The following is a 24,728-nucleotide window of genomic DNA, read 5'->3' on the forward strand; positions in this document are numbered from 1 at the left end:
TATGTAGATATCTGGTCATCTTTACACAATCTCTGAACCTGTAAGGCCATGGAAAAAAAACGAGGACACTGGATCATGCCCACCGAGCTACCACTGCATTCCTTCTTGCTACTCGAAAATAAATGTAATGTATAAGTATCTTCGTACTTTGAATCGGACGAGAAAAAAAGAAGACGAGAGGCAATGATGGAAAAAAAAGTAAAATAAAAAAATTTTTTATAAAGAAAATCCCGGTCCACACTCGCAATCATCAACCACCCAGCCCAACCCTCTAAGGATCCTGGCATTATCAAGCACCATCTCCATACCTGATCATTCCATCCCCGCCATTCAACCAACGATCCGCCCAAAGACATACAACCATCCCTATCTGGTTCCCACATACATACCGTATAGCATACAGTTGGAAACAATCGCAAAACATTACCAGCGAAATATACACAGAGAAGAGAAGAGAAAACCAGGGCAAATCCATCCATCCAGCAAGCAAACAGGTATAACACTATTAATGAGTGAAGTAAATAATACCGAGATGCGCCACGAGAAGCACGAGTTAGACGTTCAGGATGGGAACGGCCTCATGCTGCTCTTGCATCTGGGGAGCCCTAAGATCAGCAACGGTGCCAACATCAAGGGCCGGATTTGCTATGTTTCCTTGACTTTCCTTGCCTGCAACAAGGGCGTCGGGCAAGATGACGGGAGGGCGCCAACCAGGCGCAGTGCCCATAAAGCCGTGCAAGCCGTGGTAGATCATAACGCAGACCATGAGTACGAGGAGAGGAATCTGGAAACACGAGTCAGCTCAATAAGTTGCTATAAACGGCATGAGAAATGTACGAGGCGAAATGCATACCCAAATCAAGAATAGATTACGATCCCAAGCCAGCTTCTTGCGGTTTCTGGCGTGTGCCCGTCGCAGTGTGACCTGTTGCTCTCGAGTGATAGCGCTCTTGCGGCCTACGTGCAGCAAAACAGGAAGCTCCTGCGAAGCTGAATCATCGGCATCGTCATCTTCCTCTGCCCTTTGATCTGCAGCAGTAGTTGTTGATGTCGTTGCCGATGTGACGGGCTGATCAAACATCGCAGCGCACTTCGCATCTGCCACGGCATCAGCAGCTGCTTGTGCCACAGACGCTCGCTTCGTATCAAGGGCACTATTGCCCGCTTGGTCTGGGAACAATTCATCGTAGGCCGGCGGCGGCGTCTGAACATCGGCATCAGCGGACGAGCCCCATGAGGCTTCCCGACTCTTGGTCGTGGGCTCTCCGGGCTGATCGGGCCCAGGACGGGCGGCACCGATCATAGCGGCTAGGCGTTGGAGAACAGCGGCCTGATATTCCGGCAAAGGAGGCATGTTTGGCATCTGCGGCAGGTATGAAAATTGAGAGAACTGGGGAAGTTGAGGGAACTGCGGCAAGTACTGCAGACCTGGCACCATCATCTGCTGCAGCTGTTGGAAGTGGACGGCTACCTGTTCCTTGATGAGGTTCATGGCCGCAGCAGGAAGGCCAAAAGCACCTTCGGTGCCGCGTCGCCGAGGACGGGCTGCTGGGCTCTTCTCGCGTGGAGTGTTCACGTTGCTTCGTCCACGCCGCATGCGAAGTCCAGATTCGTCACTGACAGCACGACCTGTGGCGAGTTCGGAAGAGGAGTCATCGGAGAAGACAATGCCGTCGTCCTCGGACTTGGGTTCATCGCTCGATGTGCTGGGAGAAGCTTCGGATTCGGACGACTCCATGGCTTCTTGCCGGAGAGATCTCAGGCTCGTGACGCTGCCAATTCTGCTGTGCGGCACGCTACCGCTCTGAGTCCGTTTATGCTGCTCGAACCGGAGAATAAGCCGCAAGCATTCCCTTGACCTGGCAACATCTGCTGCCGTCAGACCAGATAACGTCCGCAAAGTCGTGTCTGCCCCGTGATTGATCAGGATCCGCACAATCTCAGGACGATCGTGGAGCGCCGCCAAATGCAAAGCTGTGTAGCCGCCCTTGTCTCGCAAATCAGGATTTGCTCCGCGAGCTAGCAAACCAGCCACGAAGCGGTGAAGTCCAAGAATACAGGCCAAATGCAACATGGTATGCCCGGTTGACCTCCTGAGATTAAGTCGCGGCTTCCGGGCCGTATTGGTGATATCCATGAGCTCCAACACCTTGAGCAGGTGATTTTCAAAGCTATCAATGGCCCGAGTAGTCGTCCCTTCAGCACCCATCTCCGTTGTGCCGGTTGGCAAACTCATTCCAGACTCCTTGATGATTCGACGAGCAAAATCAGCAACATTCTCGTATCCGCCCGTCATCTTGTTGCCGAGAATCATCAAAGCTGTGCGCAACAACTGTTGCTCTGTATCATCCACATATCTGAACCATTGAGTTGCCACATTTTGCATCTGGGGGTTTTGTTCCTTGAGAGTAACAGGAACCATGCCGGCTTGGGCAGCAGGCGGCAGGAGGCACACCAGCGATTCCGATGACCAAAAAGTCGTCGCAGGAGCCTGCCTATCGCCAAACATGACGTGCATGCCGTTGTAGAAACCCTGTCCCATGAGGGTGACTTCTATGCCGCCAGCAATGGGGCCCTCTCCCGGAATGACCTTGAAAATCACCGGTTGGGCCTGAGGCTGTGGTCGTGGCTGACCGATAATGGGCGCAGGAGGAGCAGCACCAGCAGTAGCCTGCACAGGCCTCGTGGCGTTGGGGCTTGAAACAGGATTGGGACGGGCTGGTCCAGGGGCACCGAACATGGGTATGTTCATGTTTGCGAAGCTGGAGGACCTGCTCAAGTTGGGCAGAAGCAACTGGCTGTTACCAGTCCCGGGTGTCTGCGAAGCGCTCCCAAACGGGTTTGGCATGGTCTCCGTGGGGGCGGCAGTAGAACCGAAGAGCGACATGTCGGAAGTCTGCGGTAATGTAGCCGGTGGCGTTGGAGGAAACGGCGAGGTTGCTGGTGTCAGCGGCCCAGTGCTGGAAATCGACGGATGGAGACGATGACCTGATGGTACAGCAGTGTCGAGACGTGTCATAGTCACGTCGCCCGGTATCTTGACTGACTTATTTGCTTTCCTCCTCTTAGCCGGCCCGCCTGCTAGGGAGGGTGAAGGAGGGCGCGATATAGGTCTAGCTGCTTGAGCTGCGGCTGCCAACACAGGCTGTTGCTGGGGTGTTTCCAACGACGTCGTGGACATCGGCGGCACACCTGCTGAACTTCGCCTCGCAGCCTGCAGATCAAGGCTAGGAGAGGACTCTAACGAAGGGGTCAGTCCGTTGACACCTTGCGTTGGAATCTCATCCCTTGTTGGACTTAATTTCCGGATGCGCGAGCCTGGTTGGGGCTTGGGACTGGTGTTCTTGTGATCATCGGTGATCATGATAGACGGGGATAGGGTCTGGGCAATGATCTCGCCGCGGTGGTCGGTCAGAGTAAAGATGATACGGAATCCCAACTTCTCAGCATGATGTCGGCAGTAGCAAGCTATCCTCATAGGAGCTTCGACCTGGAAGAAGGGCCGTGAGCCACACTCAGGGGGGTTTTGCAAAACCCAGTCTTTGACCTCATGAGTATTAAAGACAATAACCCGGCGATGCTCATCGCTAATCCATGCCAACTCGTCCTCAGGGTTCTTGAGCTTTTTGCGACCAGCCCTCTTGCGCTCTCGGCCAATGCACTGCTCGCAAATCTTGACTTCCCCTCCGTCCTGTGGTTTTAGCTCCTCCTCTTCGCCGTTGGGAGGGGGAGGAGGGGCCCTGACTAGACGCGCGGCAGCCTTGGCACGTTGCAAAGCCGCCTCCTTCTGCTTCTGAACCTGCATCGCGCTGGTGCAAACCAAGACAGTATGCAGCTCAAGCATGTCCGGCGAAGGCTGCGCCGGAGGCTTCGCCCATAACTTGGTCTTACTGATTGTGTGCTTGGGAAGGTGAAGTTTTGTAACACCGGGAGGGAGATGCGACAGCCGGAGCCGGATCTGGATCTGGGTCTCAACACGAGATTTGGAGTTATTGGCATCGACCTCCAGCCGATACGGCCCTGGCCCATATTGGTCATGTTCGTATGAACGCCCGATAGGTATCCTCATCGCGTCCTGATAGAAGGAATGGCTGGAGGACACGGGACCAGCGGAAAAAATATGCATGCCGGGGAAGGTGGCCATCGTCGGAGCAATGGGCGCTGCTGGCTGCTGAGCGCCACGAAACTCATATTTAGGAGGGGACTGTATTGACTGGGAGGGACGCAGGCACAAAGCTGCTGGAGAGAAGGATGATGCGCCTGGAGCAGTCGAGACATCCGACGGCATGCTTGGTCCAGGCGACCGAAAGGTAAATGCCTGCTGGAGTGGTTAGCATGCTGCAGGCAGGAGAACAAGACTGTGGCATATATAAAGATTCACTCACCCCAACACCATCCTCGCAAGCAGTCTGAAAGGAGAGCCCAGCGTCACTCTGAGGTGATGCTTTGGATATTGTAGCAGCGTCTTGCATATTTGTCGCATCTGGGCTGAAGGTGAAGGGACTAGGACTGTCAGTTGGACTGCGCACATCTTGCTGGGCGGGTGCGGAGGACGAGGCCTGCATATTAAAGCTGGGCTGCATCATGGCTGCGAAATCGTCATCGGTAAGGTTCCAGTCGAGCTTCATATTGTTTGAGCCGTTGTCGTCCATCGACATATCGCCAAAAGTATACTTCGTGGACGCTGTGCTAGACGTCCTCTTGGATGATTCTGAGTCAAACATGGAATCGTGCGGCGAGCTAGTGTTGCTTGTCAGGCCAAGGGCCTCTGACGGTGAGCCGTAGTCCTCGGGTGTGCCATTCATGACCTGGCCGCAGTCGAGGCCGGGGCTTGCGGGGCGATTAGGAAGCGGGCTGCCCTCATCAGAATCGAAAATGAACTCGTTCGTGTGATGATGCCCGGCAAGCATGCCGGCGTTGAACTCGAGGTCGAATTGGGATTCGAAGTCCGGGTCGGGCATGTTGGGCGCCGATCGGGACGAACAGCCTAGTCGCGGCAAAGGGGCTGGGAATTGGCGAAGCGTGTGTTTGAGATTGCGATGATGATGGTGATGGCAATGGTGGAAGTCACGGGGCGGGAGCGACGTGTGGGACGGCGGAACGGGGTCGCTGCAGTCACTGTGTGGTGGCTTGGGTGGTCGTGGCAGTGGTGGGCGACACAGGCCGCCGAACAAGATCGCTGTTACTCAGCTAGGCGTGCTGCTGCTGTTGCTGCGGTTGCACCGGCAGTAGTGACAGTCCTGGGTGCTGGCAGAGCGCGAAAAATGATGGAACGTCGAGCCGAAATCGGGATCCGAGTGTGCGGACGCAGCGAATTGATGAAGCGATCGATGTCGCGCGCCTGGTCAGTTGGGTAGAAGCGGATGGGATGAACACATCGACAGGACGGAGAGCGCAGCTGCTCCCTCGCCGCCGGCCGCGAAATTTGGGGGAGCAGATTGACAGGTTCAGTTTCGTTCACGTCAAATTCAACGTCAAAAGGTCGACGGACCCCAGGGCCACGCACGGGGTTGCAATTGCGCTATGTTCCTGGGGCTTCCTGGGCGCCCTGACCCTGTTAGGTGGGGCACTTCCTTTGTCAGAGAATTTCATCCAAAGCAAAATCTATGCGCTAAACCAACGATTTATTGTTCCAATTAGCCTGTTGTGTTCTGTTTACTGCATAGAAATATTCCCTTAAACAGCACAGTGATGTGGCGTCGTAGCCGTCGAGCGCAGCCAAAAGTCAGGCGGTGAAGATGTAACTGCGGCTATCCTACATTGCAGCACGCAGAACAGTGTACAATCTTTAGCGGCTGAGACCGAGACCGGCAAGCATTCCAGCTTTGTGTGCTCGCCAAGTCACAACATATTGAAGGTATAGGGCTTTTTTGGGGAGCTTTGTGCACTGTCTGCCGAACCGTTTGCAATTCAGCGTTCAAACTTATCAACTTGCCTACAGCATGCTTGAAATACCGATCAAGCCAACGGACATCTTCGGTAACCGTTTTCTGCAGAACGGATTCCCAGAGACGGTGGACGGTTGGTAGGTAACGTTTTTCGAAACTGGCGCAGACCTGAACTTTGGCAGGCAGGCTAACCAGGGACCTCCACAAACGGAGATCCAAGGATTCCCCTCCGTCTAGCTAGTTTGGTTAGTTTCACTCGCTGGCAAGTGGTATCCACCCACTGTTTCTGTCACAACCCTGCCTTGTGGTAGGTTTGCTGGCAGAGAGAGCTGGGCCTCGCATTCTCACTCGAGATGCTTGCGCCGCTCTCACTGTCCAGACACATCACGTCGAGGTGGATGAGTTTTGAAGGAAGAAAGTCCTATAGCCTATTGTCTTTCACAAAGAATCATCGACCCGTGGAACCCATGTTGAAGTCGACGCGGTTTGGGCTAAAGGATAGCAGGCTGAACTTTCACTCCTCCATACCTGCATCAACACTTTACCCATACTTGCACACTGTACCTATGTCCTAACCGTAGCGGTCAGCTGGTTCAAAATAGATCAGTTTAACACGCGATTCTCGCCGCGGCCAGAAATGCCGATGACACACTCCGAGAAGTTTGGGGGGAACGAATAAGGTCTGGCGCATTGAAGGAAAAATGAGATAATTTGAAGCTTTCCATCCTGGACCCGAAGACCCGTGAGAAAAGTTTCAGATAAAATAGTTCAACAAGTCAACCTAAAAGTATAATGATTTTACCGAACAATTTCGCAAGAGAGGACAACAGGGCTGAGTATGTCATCAACAACTCTTCAACTCCTTTGCCACTGGGGATGTGTTCCTAGAAAACCGTCCCAGTCCCCGCGTGCCAAACGCCCAGTTCCATCACCCAAGTGGACAAACATGTTTACTAGCAGGAGCCGAAGTCTTTGCTTCACCAAGAACCGCACCGCGAGCCGAGTTGAGGTTGGATCTGAACCATGCCTAGGTATGTTGCCTGGCTGATGCCAAAAACACGCCCGCAAGGGCCAATATCTATACACAGAATAGCGCTTTCCATGGGGAGGAAGCAGCTAAACCTTACTTTTCTTTCCAAAGGCACGCCATCAGTACCTCTGAGGCCACGTCTCTGATCGACTGGCTGTTTGGGTATCTACGCACCCCTCTGATTTCGATTCGCCAAGTACCGGCTTCCTTACTATGGCCGAGAAGGCCGCGAGAGGGGTAGTTCTCCTATGATGGGAGCTTCCATATTTTTTTACCGGTGTTCCCAACTTCACCAGGATATTTGTGTTTGTAGTTTTGATACGTGGTCAACCACGTAGTGAGAAACGTAAATTAGGCAATGCCAGTAGCTTGTTGGGTGTTCAGACATGTTGAGCAGCCTGGAGAAGGACCAATCTGTACGAAGCAGCCACCTGCGAAACACAAGCGCTGACAGTCATGTATCCCAGATACTCCGAAGAGTGCGCAGCTGTTGACTGCCGTTACGACCTTGACCAGACATCAGGAGCCCTTTGGGGTTGAGGACATGAACTAGGTAGACACATCATAATTACCAGCAGCAAGCGGTAAGATCTATGACTCGACTGGGCGGTTTAGCATCTGACGCTGCCCATAGTAGCCTCATACCGTACCGATGACCAGACATGCACCACGGTACGAGCATAAGATCCCAGAGTCTCGAGAGAAATGGTGGCCTGACCAAACGGCTAGGGGGGCATTCTTACCATCATGGCTGCTGGACAGCCGAGGATCAGCAAAACGGTCAGGCAGTCACCTGAACACACAAGACAGCCTCATTGCCTTTCGCCGACAAAGTCACATGACTTCGAACACGTGTATGGAACGTAGCAGAGCCATAGGTTCCTTGGTTCACTTGCACAGCCATCTTAATCGTCCGATGCAGGCAACGTAGGTACAGACTACCTGCAGACAAAAGAACTTGCAATTTAGCCATCAGTCCAGGACCAACACGCAAAAGCAAAACAGCTAATCGAGCAAGGGGGATATGGGACAATACTTTGTTGACAGGCAAAAAAATGCGACCTGGGGGAATCGAACCCCCCTCTGTTGCTTGGAAGGCAACAATGCTGACCACTACACCAAGGCCGCGTCTTGGACGTTTTAGTTGTTAGCTTGGGCAAAATTAGCCCCACTTAATAAGGAAGAGTGGAAAAAACTGTGGGGTGGCATAAGCATTCACCATAAGACGGCCAACATTCTTCGATACACACACAGCAACAAAGGCTTGGCCACCAAACCAGAGTGTTCTGCGTTCATACCAGGCATTCTGACGCTTTTTCTCCCATAGATGACTGTACTGATTTACCTGAGATGTCGGGGTTGGCAACTGGCAGGGAATACCACATACTCTTTTCGGAACCATAGCAAGCCCTGTAAGACTGAACTACCCAGGCCATTCGCGACTCTGGCGAGATGGAGAAGACAGAATTCAAAGAGTTGTGACTTCAAGGAGATCTAGAATGTCATATTGAATTCTGCTCAATAGGTATCTCAACAGGACTATGAAAGTGTAATCGGAAACCCGTGACCCCGCTCTCAACCATCCGTGATATCCCGTCTAACCTCTGGCAACACCGTCTAAGCGTACAATAATCCGACGCCCGGCCTCTGACTTCGAGGAATGATGAAAATTTCTCAGCGCCAATTTCCTTGTCAAAGAAACACACATCACTCAGAAATGTTGCGCCATAATGCCATCCGACAAGAGGACTACCTAACTCCTCTGACTGTGTGCTTGACAACCAAAACCCAAATGTCACAGTAAAAAACCCCTGTTTGATAGGTTTAGTATGCAGTCAACTGAAAACACCCACGTCTGGAGGACGCTAAGCATGCACAGCATGGTCGACGTCGAGAGGCTTCATGGCACCGCCCGACTCCCATTCCCAAGCAATCATGCTCCAATTAAGTTCCCTGCGCCAGAATAAACCTAGACCGCGGCCGCCGTCTGCTCCTTTTAGCGCTGGATGGCCACGGCCGCGCTCCTCGGCACACAGCCCACCCGTCAACGGCATACGGTGACGGAAGACAACCTTGCCCATGCGTGAGTGCAGGATGGCCATTGAGCACATCACACATGGCTCGTGTGTGAGGTACATTTCAAGCCCGTGGCACAGATAGCCGTCGGGATTTGGATGGTCAATGTCAAATATCTTCTTTTCGTCATCAAGATTGGGGCTGTCTTGGAAGGCTTCGAACTCCAGCACTGGTGTTGGACTTGTCTGCGTCTTTTTGTTCTCAGCTCGGACAAGCTTCTGAGCAACCATGCTGATAGCACGCATTGCCGCATGCGCCATAGGATTACCGGTTCCGCTCATTTGACCAACTGGACACCAGCGGGCATCGCCAGCTAGCGACACCACCTTCGTTTTGCCTTCCTCACGCTGGATTATGCACGCTCCTATGGGTTCACCATAACCTTTGGCATGAGTTTCTTTGGCCACTTTGTGGGCCAGAGCCATCCAAATAGCCGCGTCGTCAGCTATCTCCTCGGTCTGCCGGGCAATCATTGAGGGGTGCGGCCCCAGTGGGTTGTTCTTCCGGTATAACGAAGGCCAGAATTGTTGGGACCACAAGGCAGCCTGGACTTGAGAGGTTGGAGCGACCATAGGAACCGGGATGCTGTGCAGGAAAACCTCTCCTTCTATGCCCTCCACGCTCGATAGGGCCTGCGCGACTTCATCTCGGTTGAGCATGTTTTCAGGTCCAACTATGATGTAGATCCAGTTCGACTTGCCGGTATGTATCTGTCTGCTTTGCGGCGACTCGTTCATGAGCTCGGCTTTAAGGTGGGCAGGAAGATCCGATGGCTTAGCGCATCTGCGTAGATGAGGAAAACCCTTAATGATTTCTTCAGGTAGCAGCTTGCGCAATAGCCTGGATACATTAGCATCTCACTGACATTGGCAGCGAGGGGAAAGGCCTTTCAGCTTACATGATAGCCGGGTTGGCGGCTTTGGTGGGCACGCGAGTGATCAATACCCGCCCAGTTTGGTAGTCATCTCGAAGCTCAAGTGTTGTCTTCAGTGGAACCAGGACTCCGTGTTCAATATCATCCTCAATCAGCTCCTTAACAACCGGCTCCTGGGCAGCAAGTAGTGCTTTGATTGACCTGCCGCCCTCGTCCATTTTGTCCCGCGCAATAGCAAATTCTCCAAGAGCCAGGCGAACTCGGGTTGTCGACTCCTAACCGACAGCGCTATTGTCAGGCCGGAGATCACGAAGTCTGCCGTCGCAAGCAGCTAGTTGGAAAGACTGGTTTCAAAGGTCCTTGTTCAAGGTGGGGTTTTTCGAGTGGCCAAGAGCCCCAAACAAGAACCCAGATGGCAGAGCAACGGACCGAGAATACAGCACAAGAAGAGAAAAACAAAGGCCCGGCTGGTAAGAGGAATTTGAAGCTGAAGGAATGCTGTATTCCGCTCAAGACCAGGCGCAGCCTGTGCTTCCAGCTTTCAGGAAAGAACTGTTCTCTCTTGGATGTATCGACGTATCTTGAACTGACTGGAAACTAGAGAGCAGTTACAACATCGAGCGTTCAGACCTCTTCTAGCAGAGCCCCTTCCAGGTTTGGTGTTTGCGACGAAAAATTACAAGCCCCACCTGCCCCGCGTACCTGGGCTGGGCCCCTGGAAGCGCGCGTGGCAGGCGCCACATAGAAGGGCTGGATGGCTCACTCCGCAGACAGCCAGGCTGGGCCGGGTGCGCAGGCCTCCCACAACCACCAAGAGAAAGGCCCACGGGTCGACCCCACACCATGCGCCCCCACGGACTGCGAGTCTGCCAGTTGGAGGTATGTGGATTGACTGGCTCATGACTCGACAGATGGTGGGGAGGGGCTCGATGAGATGTTGTTGGGACAAGCTTCCAATCTTCCCGCAGTGCATCGGCGGCCATCTGGATGGATCAAGGATCTCTCGGATATTGACACTGCAGACAGACCAATGCAATATGAGGTGACCTGCACGATGAGATGACCTGTCACGGGGAAAGATCCAAGCTGGGTAGGAAGCAAGCCGTAACGCACCACGCTACAGACATAACAGGCCACCCTGCCCCAAACTGCTTGACATCAACGGGCATCTGTTCCAGGCTGTTTCGGCATCACAGGAAGATGGGGACCGCGGAAGTGGTTCTGACTTTCCTCGGTGCAGCGGTGGCAAGACGGTGAGGATATGCCGAACCGGTCAAGCAACGATTTGGTTAGAGTACTGAAAAGCGCTTCGGAACTGCTGTGCAACGGACTCCGACATAGGGTAGGCCGTAAGGCATACCTAGTGATCTAGTTACAGGTACCCTAGAGATGGTAAAGCCCTGTGTCAACGAAGTGGTGTGAGCAATCAACGATGACAAGCCTTGCGCTTTCGTTTAGGGGCGGCGAGAAGCGGGTGACGGCAGCGCAGCGAGGCAGCACCATCGAAAGCCAGGCCTACATCCGATCCCCGGTGACCACGACGTCAATGGTGGATGCGATGGTGGAACTTTCGCGCTGCCCAGGAGGGTCTCAAGACCGGGGGCTAAAGCGGAGCTCTCCAACCTGGAAACCCCAAAGCCAAGCTCCGGCGATCCTCCGATCTCAACGCAGCCCGCCGTGACGGCTACCTGCGTTCAGTCTTGGCAGCAGCCCGCAGTTTGGCGACAGTGGGACGGATACCAGAAGAGGTGCAGTGCAGACTAAGATGGAGGGGGAGACTTTGTGCTGTGGGGGGAGTAACATAAAGGCGGCATTCTTTACAACCCACATTTGCTTCCAGACATGGAGCCTTGCAATATTTGAGCAGATAGTGAGCCGAATGAGGGATGGAAAAGCGACAAAAGGGACGGTAACGAAAACACGACGGAGCACGGAAGTCCGATGGGATGCTAGACAGCAAGTCCGGGCATCGCTGGAGTTATGATTGAATCATAAGCAATGGATTGAAGTGTTCATACATTGCAGAAAAAGACACGGCCAAGCCGGCCACACTCTCCTTGATGGAGGAAAGACAAGCAACATGATACTACGGAAAGCCCTGAATTGGGTAGGTAGGTGAGATCATGGGAACCAAATGGGACTCTGTAGTTTGTGGCTTGTTTTGTGCTATTCATTGAGGAATCTCATCCCAAAAAACCGGCTTTCTTGACTTTGTACATGCCCACGAACCTTCACCTGCACACCTACCAAGTCCGGATGGCCCAAGGTCCTCGTCATTTGACAGGGGAAACTGGCACTTGCTGGTGTGTCAGGCCCGAAATGAAGCCTGCATCATCCATCCATATGAGACGATTAAATCTTCAAATATCAAGATAAAAAGAAGCCTGAAGTGGCTGGGCTGAACTGCATACACAGCATTTGTCTGCATCTAAAGCAGGTGGCCGCTTGCCACACACGTCTTGCAGCCTCACAGCATTCACTGCCCATAGCTGTCTCTTATCCACATGCTAACTTGCATCGTCCTCAACAGCAGAAGATTCACGAAGGCTGTGGTCGCAGGGTGCACCTTGCAAGGCTGCAATAAGGCTTCGAGTGGCCAGAGGATAGGCCTTATTAAATGCCAGACTGCCAGCCAGTTGGCGGATGGGCTTCTGAGCTGGACATCGACTTCTTGTTTGCTGTCATTGCAACCTGCCCACCAGAGGCTGAGTTGCACACCACCAGTCTCACAGGCTATTTCAAAGGGCGACACTGCCGTCCGTCATCGCCTTATTGGGATCAGGTTTATTTTACCAGCCCTTGGCATCAGCAGTTTACGGTGCTGGACGCCCCTTTTCCTGCTTTTGGCAGGCCAGTTGCGCCCCGGCAGCATCGGTTGCATTGGGTCAGCTTGATTGAGTCACCCCACGGAGCCTTCGGCGCAGGCGCTAAGTTACGTCATCTCGTTTTCCAACGACACCAACGCTGGCTGCGCGACCCCCGTGCCCAGCAGTGGCAGGTTCCACCAATACACCTGCCACTACGGCCTCTTTGTCGCCGCGCACCTGCATACTTTCGCCTCAGAAGCCGGCATCGCAGATCAACCAACCCCCGTGCAAGAGACGAGAGCGTGCTCTCCTCTTTGGATGAGTACACGCCTGCGCTTTTGCATATGCAAAGTCACAAGGCACATACCTGCCTTAGGTAAGTAGGATTCCAGTTCATACTCTTGAGGCTCTCTAGACTCGCTCGCTTCACCGAGTTGATTGTGGCAATTGCACACTGTTCCTGTGCCATTTCCATGGTCCTCATCGCTCTCGATGTGGTATCCCTAATTTCACAAGCCGTCAAAATCCACAAATCGAGGCTAACCAAACCGGATCGCCCAGACTCCCAGGGTTGAGACCCAGCACATCGGCCACGATCCACCATAACACGCCTCTGTTTGGCACCGACCCCTAGCGGATTAGGTGCTCCTGATTGGACAAGGCACTAGCTGCACCCCACTGCAAGGGAGCCCTGCAAGCCCCCCTGCACTGGCATCGGCGTGCTGCACCCCTGTTGCTGCAAGCCCTCTATGCTGGTCTTCCTTTTTGGGGGGTTTCCGGTCAATCTGTCCGTCCTGACACGCAGACATGGGGACTTTTTTAACCTTCGCTCAGCCCAAACTCCATGCCACAACATCAGAACGATTCTTCTCAAAATAAACCCAACAAACCGAGTCTTAAAGGTTGATATACTCCCTCCTCTCATCCTGGTGCACCAGCCCATCTCCCATCCACACCCAGCACACACACACACCTACTGCACTTTACCCACTCGAGTTTTGTCCTTGTACTCAAGGGGACCACCCCTCAAAACTAGTCACCACGGCTAACTTTGCATTTTTCTTTCGATACCTTGCAGGCGTCCCACAGCCCTCGCTGTGGAAGCTTGCAATGAACCATTTCTTCGGACTGTCTGCCACCGCACCTTCGTCGCCGACGGTCCACACCAGCAACTATGTCAATGGCGTCAATGGGGGAAAGCATAGGGACGATGGTTACAGCAGGGCAACCGAGTCTCCCACTGATGAGAAAGCACTTCCTGTTCTGCCACCGCCCAGCGTCCCATACTGGTCACAATCCTTGAACAACATCGAGGGCAATGGTATCAATGGCGGTCGTTTTGACAAACCCATTCCCAGTCGCCAATACGACTCACCCTACTCACGCAGTCTCTCTTCCACTGCGCCAGGGTCGCCGCGAATGTGAGTAGTCCATCCACATACACTTTGGTCCTTTGTGTCCTTGGTTACACCTCCCTCATGCCTCTCTTAGCCTTCCTCTACCCAGCCATCCTCAGCTGGCGAGAGATCGGCGCCGGTGCCTACGCCTCACAAACCTTTCCCATAATCCGGCACTCGCACTGATTGATTAAGTACTATACACCACATCGCCAGCTGTGCTGTCTTATCTTGATGGGCCTTGTCATCATCGTCTTATCATTAGCTTCCAATACTGTCTTTGGCGCAATAGTTAACACCTCATCTGCACAGCCCACCTGTCAGACAGAATTCTGGCAATCACACTCCACGGATTCGGCCACATGCAACAACCCTCAACATCCCTGGTATGACGCGCTCAAAGGCATCCCCCGATGGGCGTATTCCTGACAGAGATGTTGCTGCCAAGTTGGTCATCATCATGGTCGGCCTGCCTGCCAGGGGCAAGTCGTACATTACCAAAAAGATCCAGCGCTATCTCAACTGGCAGCAGCACAACACCAAAATTTTCAATGTGGGAAACCGTAGGCGCGTTGTCGCTGGCATCACTCCTGCAGGTCAGTGCTCTGGCAAAACGGCGACGAAAGACGACGTTTCTACTCAGGTGGCTACTATCTTGTCTGGGGGCCATAATCATCCAGACATTGTCATCGAGGAGCCTTCAAAGCTGGACCTGGACAATTCTGGCAAGCCACCTGTTCCCCCTGAAGCAATGGACCAGTCGGCCAAGTTTTTTGATCCCAAGAATGAAGCCGCTTCCAAGTTGCGCGAACAGATGGCACTTGACACTCTGGATGAGTTGTTGGATTATTTGCTCAAGCAGGGTGGTGCTGTAGGTATCCTCGATGCCACAAACAGCACTGTTCATCGTCGCAAGCTCCTTGTAGAGCGCATCAGGCAACGCGAACCGAAGTTGGGGATATTGTTCATTGAGAGTATCTGCCATGACCAGAATGTAAGTTTTCGCTTGATTTATCAACATCGGTGCCTGTTATAATGGAAGCTAACCGTCCGCTTCAGCTTTTAGAAGCCAACATGCGCCTGAAGCTCTCTGGCCCTGACTACAAAGATAAGGATCCTGTTAAGTCACTGGAGGATTTCAAGGCGCGCGTCAAGGCGTATGAGAGTGCTTATGAGCCGCTTGGCAAGTGGGAAGAGGACAACGATCTGCAGTACATTCAGGTATGTTGGTGTCTAACCCAGGAAACAGCTTAATATTATGCTAACAAAGAGGTATAGATGATCGATGTTGGTCGAAAAATCATTAATTTCCGCCTTCGGGGCTTCCTCAGCGGTGGCATTGCCTCGTACCTGACTACGTTCAACCTGTCTCCCAGACAGATTTGGATCACACGTCATGGCCAAAGTGTCGACAACCAGCTCCACAAGCTCGGTGGCAACTCGGAACTGACGGAGCGGGGCCACTATTATGGCGAAGCCCTTTACAGATTCATCACGCACAAGCGGAAGGAATGGTTGGTCGAACAGAAAGATAAGATCGCCAAGGCGAACTTCCCTCCTCAGCCTGGAGACTACACGCCACCATACCCTGAGCTAGACCAGGAGCTTGAAGACAAGAACTTCTGCGTCTGGACGTCGATGCTCAAGCGCAGTATTGAGACGGCGGAATACTTCGAGGCAGATGACGACTATGATGTTAAGGCTTGGGAAATGCTTAACGAGTTGAATGCAGGAGACTTTGAAGGCATGACGTACGAAGAAATCGCCGAGAAGTACCCGGAGGAATATGCCAAACGGAATGCCGACAAGCTGGGATATGTCTACCCTGGAGTTGGCGGCGAGGGGTATCTTCAGGTTATCAGCCGTCTTCGAGACATGGTACGCGAGATTGAGCGCATCACGGATCACGTGCTCATTATTGCCCACCGGTCGGTTTGCCGTGTCCTCATGGCTTACTTCATGGATCTTACCCGGGATGACATCGCCGATTTAGACGTGCCGCTCGGCATGCTCTACTCCATCGAACCGAAGCCGTATGGAATTGAGTTCCATGCCTACCGTTACAACGAAGCTATGGGCTGGTTTGACGAAGTGCCGAACTACAAGCCTCGGAAGACGGTAGACCGGAATTCATGAGAGCAGTCAAACGCCGTGATTGATGTTACGTCTTTTTCGTGTTTATTTTCTCAATATGGGCTGAAGTTTGGACATTTATACCTGCTTGTTCTCTGATATCTAACATTGAACATATATGGGTTTCACTTGGGGGCATGGATGTTGGGCTTTGTTTTTTTTCTCTCCATTTTTCCTTGAACTTTAACAGGCGCAAGCCGAGGGGTGTAATATTCGGAAAGGGGTTTTAGATAGCGTACTTGGGATTCAACTGGGATCAATCAAGGGGCGGCGGTACACAAGGGACGGACACGGGCTGCAAGCATGGCTAAGGTGGTCGCGATCTGGGATTGTTTCGGGTCAGTTGGAGTTGGGTTCGACAGCTTTGCATGTTCGGTCAACGCCCACGGGCTTTTTCACCGTTTTACAGGTTCTAACTTCCATGACGATTCAGCATGGGCGGGGTCAGGCCAAGATACCCATATCGCATACGGCTTAGCTTGGTTTTGCGAGAAGGGTTTGTATTGCTGTCTCCTCGATAGAGATCCTGGATTTGGAGGTATTCGGTCACCTATCGTCAGGCATTTGTTTTGTAACTTCATGTGCGGGGTAGTATATTTGGGCATTTGACGGATCAATGAGATCTTTCACGAGAAAACACATCAATATGTAAAATGGTTCCGAAGCGCATAATGACAATTCGAAATGTAAATCTCCAACAGCTGTCACCAATCATGATCTTGAAGCATTTAGATCCAGATCTAGATGTCACCGTTACACGAAAGACCCCACACAAAGCACTCGGCTGGGGCCAAACGCACCTGAGTCATTAGGTACGTTCATCTTGCCCTCTCTCCCTTTCCGCCATCACTAGACCTGAGCGTCCTCGCTCCCGTCCTTGGCAAGCCTTCTCAAAGCTAACTCTTTTGTGCTCCACATCTACGCGTCAGATGCGGAGGCAAATGCGGGGGCGAGAGATGAAACTGCAGTTGATAGTGGGGGAAACTGATTCTTAGTTCGGAACAGACATCCGAACCACTGCTCTTAAGGGCGAGCCGAGGGACTTCTGTAAACATAGCATCTCAGGTACGGATCCTCGAGATTAATTTGAGCATGCTTAAGCCAAAAGCGGTTGGCTCTGCTTCCGGACCCATCTGAGGCCCGGCTTCGGCTTCCATCCCCATCTTCTGTTGACTCGGGTCGACTCTGTTGGTGAGGAAGTTTTGCGGCTCCGTGCGTTTAACGTCGGTGATGGAATCCATGATGTGCTTGAGAGCGAGTTAGTGTGCTGCAATTAGCATGGAAATGTGGTTCGATGGTTTGATCAGTCATCGAAAATGTGCATACTCCTTGAGAGTCACCCACCAGCCATAGGTGTGATGTGAGGGCAAAGTCCGCTATCGGGAGATATCATGTCAGTCAAGTTAACAGTGCAGGATATCGGGAATCTGTATGAAGTCAAGGAAAGCTACCAGGCTTACTATTCCAGCACGGGACCTTCAGCGCTTCAGCAATGCCGAGCAGCTTCTCCCAAAAGCATCTTTCCACTTCCCCAGTTTCATCAACAACAAGAAGAAGCTCCAGAGCACGGATCGCGCCCACAGCTTGATCAGCCCATTCCCTGTTGATGAGCGGTCATGCACGTATGTGCGGCTCCAACACTGCCTGCCTCCAGTCCAGGGCTAAGTGTTTAGCAAAGAGTAGCGGTTTAAGTGACGGCATCTGGCACGAATACATGTACATGGTGTATGCCATGACAACGACACCACGACAGAACGTCATGTACTCGGGCAGGCCGTCAGGCGGCAGGAGAGATTATACCACTCAAACCGTCAGATCATTGTCTAGACTACGAACTGAATGACCAACGACCATGTACGGTAAGTCATTTCAAAGCATGTCGCCACCAGGGCATTTCCCTCTTCCCAAAGAGTTAAGGCATTATTGCAGGTAGCAGTGGAAGACTTGTTCTTCTCAGCCCCAGCAAGTGCCTTTTTTGATAGCCTGGATGGTCTTGATCCGATGTCCTAATGATACTGAGAGCAGTGATTGGTCTTAGTGCCTGGACATAAGCTCTGATGCTGCATAGCCGAGGATCGCGTGCATAAGATAATAGTAATGTTGAAGTGTGTGAGATACGACTTCCATCATGGGATAACCCAGAGGGAACTCACGCTATGAGCCAGACAAGGAATCTCATGCGTTTAGAGATTCTCAGCGCCGACGAGATGGCGCAGGTAGTTGGAGAAGAGGAGATGGAAAAGCCTCATGTCCCAGAGACTAAAGAGGGAGAGTCAATGTTGTGGCTGGAGAGATTCATTAGCTCGTAAAGCTCTAGCAACTTATCTCAATGAAAATTCATATATCTGATGAACGACGGCTGAAAGGGGAGGGTATGCCCATCTCAGTCCATGTTTCAAGCAATGTTCACAGGGCGGCCTTGTTTTCTGACACTATTCGCTTGTCAGCCATCAACTACCAATTTCAACCCTCTCATCTCCTACCTCGAGGTCTTACCTTGATCCGTCGCCGCTTGCAGTTAAATCAATCCCTTCGACTCTTAGTATGTCACCTCCTCTCCCACTTTTCGCTTGACAGTTCCTTGATCTAGTCCAATGCCGCTGTTGCTGTCTCCATAATGACTCGTCGCCGTATGAAATAATGGTGCTATCTGGTCTATTCCCCTTCTTTGAGCAGGTAATTCCTGGGTCTCTATGAGAGCCGATGTGCTTTGGCGAAGTCCTGTAGGAAATACATCAAACGAGGTTGCTGTTAACAAGATAACTGTAGGGGCCAACGTCGATCCCGAGCTCCCTTCAGTAATATAGACATAATCAATGTCCTCCCAGTCCTGTATAAGTTTCTGAGAAACCCGCGGATGGTCTGTGTTGGAGGGCAGACAGGTAACATGCTTGTGTTTGCTTTGTGAGAGAGGTTTTGTTTTAGCACAATGTATGATCTCCTTCGAGCCAATGCCTCAGTTTTCCTGAAAGTCCAGGAGAAACCAAGTTTTTTTTTAGATCAAGAATGAACAGATCACTGGGAGTTCGGTTACCAATGATTTGTTTGAATCCCCAGAATCCTAGGTCTGATTTCGGACTGGTATATCATGTGGCAGTGTCTTGGAGGGTAAGAACCGCCGTATCATGTCTGGCAAATATTTGAGAATGTCTAACACCAATAAATGCGTTATTTCTCGTGGGATCAAGAGAACTTCGGTAGCCAAATGGGCCAGGCCTTGATGCAGGAAAATCTTCCCAATGGCGGGTGCTCAGCCACACTTTGTTGTTGCAGTATGCTCTTGGATGGTTGGGTCTAGTCAGAGTTATCAAAACGGCCTCAGCTACCTATGATAAGCGCCTCTAACACTCACAGCGAGATCGGCTCATCATTCGCCCCCGGCCGTCATTGTGGGAGTCGCCAACGTTTGACTCAGCTCCCATCGGTTCAAACACCTAACCGGAAAATATATTTTCATTTTTTCTATGTGTTTTACAGAGGTTAGCTATTCACACTGAGAGTGGTTGGGTCGAGATCCTCAACTATAGGCTAAACTGAGAGAAAGAATCTGAGGGAGATGACATGCTTTTCTAATTGCTGGAAGAGGACAGCTTCTGTTCATTTTCCTCTAGGTCTAACTTATTCATCCTTTCACTCTATTATAATATAACCGTGGTTTTCTTTGTTACCTGGTGAATTTCCTAGGCAGTTATCATGAAAGCCCGGAGGGATACCAAATGTCAATTTAGAAGTGAGTGAAAACATAGAGTGCAGCTTATCCCCTGACTCCAGGACCTTGAACCCCTGAACCGCATTCATAAAGGCATTAGCTGCCTTTACTTACCTGTCAAGAGTTAAACATCCTGACTCATTAACACAACCTGCCACTGTAAGACACCTCTTGATATCGGTATGATGTACTATTTCTAGTTATGACGTTGTCTTTGACCTAAGCGGCAGGAGGTACTGAAACTTTCTGGGTGTCATGGGGCAGGTGAGATGAGTTGGTCGGATACATGGCGGGCGGCTGTTGATGCTTTAGCGCCTTGCTTGACAGCCAATGCATATCTGTTTCCGGCTTCAACCTGCTTGCTTGACCGTGACATCTTTCGACCACCCCAAGCACATCTGGACATTGTAATCTGAGACATCAAGCCATCCAAGGATTGATCTCGTTCATGTTTTGAGATATTGTGTCATCTGCGAAATGATTGATAAGCCTAAAAACAAGCTTTGTGTACAAGAGCCGGCATTGGAGAGTGGCCGGATCAGGGAACCACCTACGACAGTTTACGGGCTTGGCGAGGGAGAGCCAATCCGATAGCTTTGTGATATCAATGCCACTTTACAGCAGGTTGCAAAAACCTGCACTTGCACACATTCCTCATCGTCCGGCCAATGGTTATATGACGATGTTATCACCAACAGCCTGACCCAGCCAAAACACCTGTCATCGTTGGCTGTTGGACAAGTTGTCTTGTCTTGCTGTTGCTGGCGGGCTCGGAAGAAACAATACAAACTTTGTGCACTGTCCCTGTCAAAAGAACAAACGGCACGTGGTTGGGGTAGTTCCGTGGGAGCGGATGCGGGTTCATTTGCTACCCTATCAGCCACACTAACTGGGCAGGGTAGCCAGGAGCCCAGAACTGGGAAGAAGAATGCGAAATTAATGGACTGTATACGTGACTAGTTCGGGCCCCTTCAAAAGGTGTTTAGCTGCATTATACCACTTTATTTGTGTTCTTCAAGTGTCAGCCTGCTGTTGGACGTATTGATGACAGTCGATCAGGTTACAGCACAGGAAGTCAGTATTAGCTAAAGTGCAAACGACTTGGAAAGGATGTTTCGCTTCCTGGTTGATAGTGCCTGATGCAACCCCATGCCCGTTGCGGATTATTTCTACTCTTTGTCGTGGAAATGCATATGGACCTGGATGTTCGAGCGTGTGGTTTTAGTGACACGATGCAGGTAGTACAGGTCGTACTTAGGTATAGAAGTAGGGTAGGGTGCGAGTTCTATTGGTCTCTCTCATCGGTGCACTTACGACCTGCCAAGTAAGCAAATTCCTCCCGGTAGAGTGCCATCCATCGAGCATAGAGACACAAGGCAAGAGATGCCCGTTTTTGTTTGCACGAATGCTACCCAACAAAAAGTGCCGTGTTCCTGCAGATGTCAGCCTGCTTTTGGTTACTACTGTAAATATTCCCGTTCCTGCATTTTGGCCTTGACAGTCATTGGCGGCCTAGCCCACGAAACCCTAAGTGGAGGTGGGGCAGACTTCTTGTGCAGCCGCGGTGGTGGTCAACCTGTCAGGAACCGTCCGGACATCGAGGCCAGGCCCACTCACAGGGCAGCTTGCGGTGGAGCTATAGTTGAGTTGACTCCAGCGCCAAGATCGGATGATCCGTTCCAACAGGGACCCCCTGGCGCTGTTTGGGCACCAGGCACATCGACTTTCTGGAACAGGATCGCCGGTCTTCCAAGGAGGAGATCTTCGCGGCGTTTCCCGGCGTGATGGGATTGCGTAAAGCGGCTTGATGATTGACAATACCGCTTTGCTTGCTGCGACAAGATTGAACAGTGCCTTCCACATCGATCTTGTATCGGCAGAACTCGTCTGGCCCGTCATGAGCTTGATACGGGACGAAGAAAACAAAATACAGCCGCCGATCCACACTTCCGTAAACCAACTTCCGTAAACCAGATTGTGTAGGCTTTGGCCAGATTGGCGCGGTGGAATGATAGCTCCACCTGCGCCATGGATGGGGATGGATGGGGAACCCGACGAGCTGGCTAGCCTGCGATACGGCGGGCCTTCAAACCTGAAGATCGACTCTATTGTCAGCTTTTTGACTTCCCAGCCCCGCCATTCTGGTGGGGACTTGACAAAAGCTGGGAGCAGAAAGACAGAAAGACGACTGGGAAAACATTGGGAAAACAGAGGAAAGATTGCAGTCGAGTGGCAGCAAGTGGCAGAATTAGAAAAAAAATCGAATAAACCGTTCTCGGGAAAGCTGACTGTCTATGAGCTGCAAGTAGTGAGCCTAGAAGACACCACATTTTGTCCCACATCCAGCCAGTCCGGAGTTATTCAGTACCTAACGGGAACAGCGGGAAGGCTGTCAGGCTGTGTCAGCAAGCCGCTGATGAGATGGGGATGGGGAACCTAGGAACCCTCACTGCAGCTTGTAGGCAGTCCGGGTGTTCTTGCTGTCCATGCGAATGTAGGAATGGATTAATGATTAGGGTACACAACTTCGCGGTTCGTACCCCTCCACCACTGGCGAGGCGCTCTTTCCCTGTCTCTTTTATACCTTCGAGTCCTCCCCACCGCAGAAAACCTTCCAGTCCCGGGTTCCCTGCCTCTTTGGTCTCTCTCCCTTCGACACAGCTTCTTTCAAGCGACGGTGCCTTAGTGCTCAGGCTTAGGTTTCTGACCTGCGGTGTTCCTTTCTTCCTCTTCCTCTTACTTCTTTTTTCTCCATCTCCTCGGTCTCGGGACTTTCCATTCCTCTCGGCTACGCCGGAGTCCACTTACCTACATTTGATTTTCTCTCCTTCAGTTCGCCCAGCGCAGTTCAACCTTTGACAGACAGCCAGCTTGACTGTCGTACATCCACCTTCTGCGAGAGAGCAACCGTCACGGAGCGTCTGGTCACCGTCCTACTCGAACTTCAAAGTCGCATCACTCTTTCTGCGTCTTTAACAGACTGCGAAACACTGCAATCCAACCGACTCGCGCGTCACAAGAAGCGTCACTCCTACCGTTACGCGGCCTTCGGTTCTCGCAAGACCTTCATTTCCCCGGTGTCGGCCTGGAACAAGCTGGTCATATATTTTCGCCCTCCAGAACTGCTTGTTTTTGCGCACGTTACCAACTCCTGCAGCCCGAAACCGCCACTTCGTCATTGGCGGCAACAACGAAAGAGCTATTATCAGCGCTAGCACAGCACCCGAGGGCTGAGAATTGCACTGTCTCCTTAACAAATCGCCAGCAGGATGCACTCCAATATTTTCCTTCTTTTGGCTGTTGCCGGCCTAGCCGGGCAGGCTCTCGCTGCCATCCCCGGCGGTCATGGCCATCTGCATGGCCATCAGAAGAGGGCTCTAGTCACGGAGGTTGTGACTGTCACAGATTGGGTCACCGTCACTGTCACTCTGGACTTCAACCCCCATACTCGCTTCTACACCAACAAGGGCAAGACCAAGGACTGGAAGACCAAGCAGATCAGCACCAGCACCTTTGTGGAAGCAGCTGCTCTTTCCACGCCTAACCCGGCTGTGCCGACCACCATTGTCACCCAAGTCATTTCGGCTGATCCTGCACCAGAGGTGAGCCCTCTTCCTGCTGCGGAGAGTGTTGTTCCTCCCCCTCTCCCGCCTCCTCCGGCCTCGACACAGTCTACTGTTGTCGAGAATGTCCAGTCTGCCCCTTCGGCCAACCCAGGTGTCGCCGAAGATGAAAACAGCGGCAGCAACTCTCATGGATCCAGTGGCAAGCGTGGCCTCGCCTATAACGATCCCACTCTCTTGAAGCGCTTCGTCAATTCTGGAACCAAGATCTCGTGGACATACAACTGGGGCCAATATGATGATTCCGGTCTTGATCTTGAGTTCTGCCCAATGCTGTGGGGCCTGAAGCTCGACTTCCCCCAGATTTGGCCTACCAATGCCCAGAAAGCGATTGGTGCTGGCTCCCGCTGTCTCTTTAGCTTCAACGAACCCGATCTTGACTCTCAGGCCAACATGTCTCCTGAGCTGGCGGCCCAAAAACACGTCGAGCTCATGAACCCCTTCGCAGGCAAGGCTAAGATTGGCGCACCAGCTATCACCAACAGCGGCGCTCCTCACCAGGGCATTGGCTGGCTGCAGAAATTCTTCAATGCTTGCAATGGACAGTGCGCAGTTGATTTCGTCAACATCCATATCTACGGCGTTGATACCAAGACCTTCCTTAACCATGTGCTCAACGTCTACAGCACCTTCAAGAAGCCCGTCTGGATCACTGAGTTCGCCTTCGATGGCACTGAGGAGCAGATCAACGCTCAACTGACGGAGGTTATCCACCAACTCGAGAATAATGCGACCTTCTCTTTCGTTGAGCGCTACGCTTACTTCATGGTCAGCGAGGGCCATCTTGTCAGAGGCAACACACTCAGTGTTTATGGCAATACCTTTGCGTATGGCTCCTAGAGAGGAAAGGGGGGAATCAGAGTCTCGCCCTGGCCATCGGCTTTGCCTCACCTTGTACATATTACCATTCCTCACCATTTTTCTCGTCACTCGCTCTCATGATCGTTCATAATTCATGCTCCAACCCCTTTATGCATTTTGGAGATGATATTATGGGTTAGGATGTTGGGATATTCTGTACGGCTGTACGGGTTGGGTTTCGATTCTTACTTTCTTTCATGTATCTGTATGTATGTCACCATTTTGGCCAGAGGAAAAGGCAAAACAAGGAGGGGCAACCAGGATCAACAAGAACTGAAATATGCAAGTCTTTCATGGCAAGGAACTCGGAAGGGATATCATCTGGGGTTT

At 51.9% G+C, this 24,728-nt stretch overlaps 4 protein-coding genes and 1 non-coding gene across 5 annotated transcripts; 2 read left to right on the top strand and 3 right to left on the bottom strand.

Moving 5' to 3' along the window:
* Positions 1-553: 553 nt before the first annotated feature.
* CTHT_0008320 (suppressor protein spt23-like protein) lies at positions 554-4,961 on the bottom strand (the record flags this gene model as incomplete). The annotated part of the gene is made up of 3 exons (XM_006691298.1): positions 554-784; positions 854-4,318; positions 4,386-4,961. 3 exons carry the CDS (start codon positions 4,959-4,961, stop codon positions 554-556), a joined length of 4,272 nt encoding a protein of 1,423 aa, XP_006691361.1.
* A 3,013-nt stretch (positions 4,962-7,974) lies between these two features.
* Positions 7,975-8,046, bottom strand: CTHT_0008330. Its single transcript has one exon. It is a non-coding gene; the product is annotated as a tRNA-Gly (tRNA).
* A 737-nt stretch (positions 8,047-8,783) lies between these two features.
* On the bottom strand, positions 8,784-10,086 carry CTHT_0008340 (tRNA-specific adenosine-34 deaminase subunit tad3-like protein; the record flags this gene model as incomplete). Its single annotated transcript, XM_006691299.1, has 2 exons — positions 8,784-9,834; positions 9,893-10,086. The coding sequence occupies 2 exons, from the start codon at positions 10,084-10,086 to the stop codon at positions 8,784-8,786; spliced, it is 1,245 nt and encodes a 414-aa protein (XP_006691362.1).
* A 3,699-nt stretch (positions 10,087-13,785) lies between these two features.
* Positions 13,786-16,208, top strand: CTHT_0008350 (6-phosphofructo-2-kinase 1-like protein; the record flags this gene model as incomplete). Its single annotated transcript, XM_006691300.1, has 4 exons — positions 13,786-14,096; positions 14,385-15,066; positions 15,132-15,293; positions 15,351-16,208. 4 exons carry the CDS (start codon positions 13,786-13,788, stop codon positions 16,206-16,208), a joined length of 2,013 nt encoding a protein of 670 aa, XP_006691363.1.
* Positions 16,209-23,183: 6,975 nt separating this feature from the next.
* CTHT_0008360 (uncharacterized protein) lies at positions 23,184-24,377 on the top strand (the record flags this gene model as incomplete). Its single annotated transcript, XM_006691301.1, has 1 exon — positions 23,184-24,377. One exon carries the CDS (start codon positions 23,184-23,186, stop codon positions 24,375-24,377), a length of 1,194 nt encoding a protein of 397 aa, XP_006691364.1.
* Between the last annotated feature and the right edge of the window lie 351 nt (positions 24,378-24,728).

The sequence above is a fragment of the Thermochaetoides thermophila genome, assembly GCF_000221225.1.
Source record: "Thermochaetoides thermophila DSM 1495 unplaced genomic scaffold scf7180000011812, whole genome shotgun sequence".
NCBI lineage: Eukaryota > Fungi > Ascomycota > Sordariomycetes > Sordariales > Chaetomiaceae > Thermochaetoides > Thermochaetoides thermophila.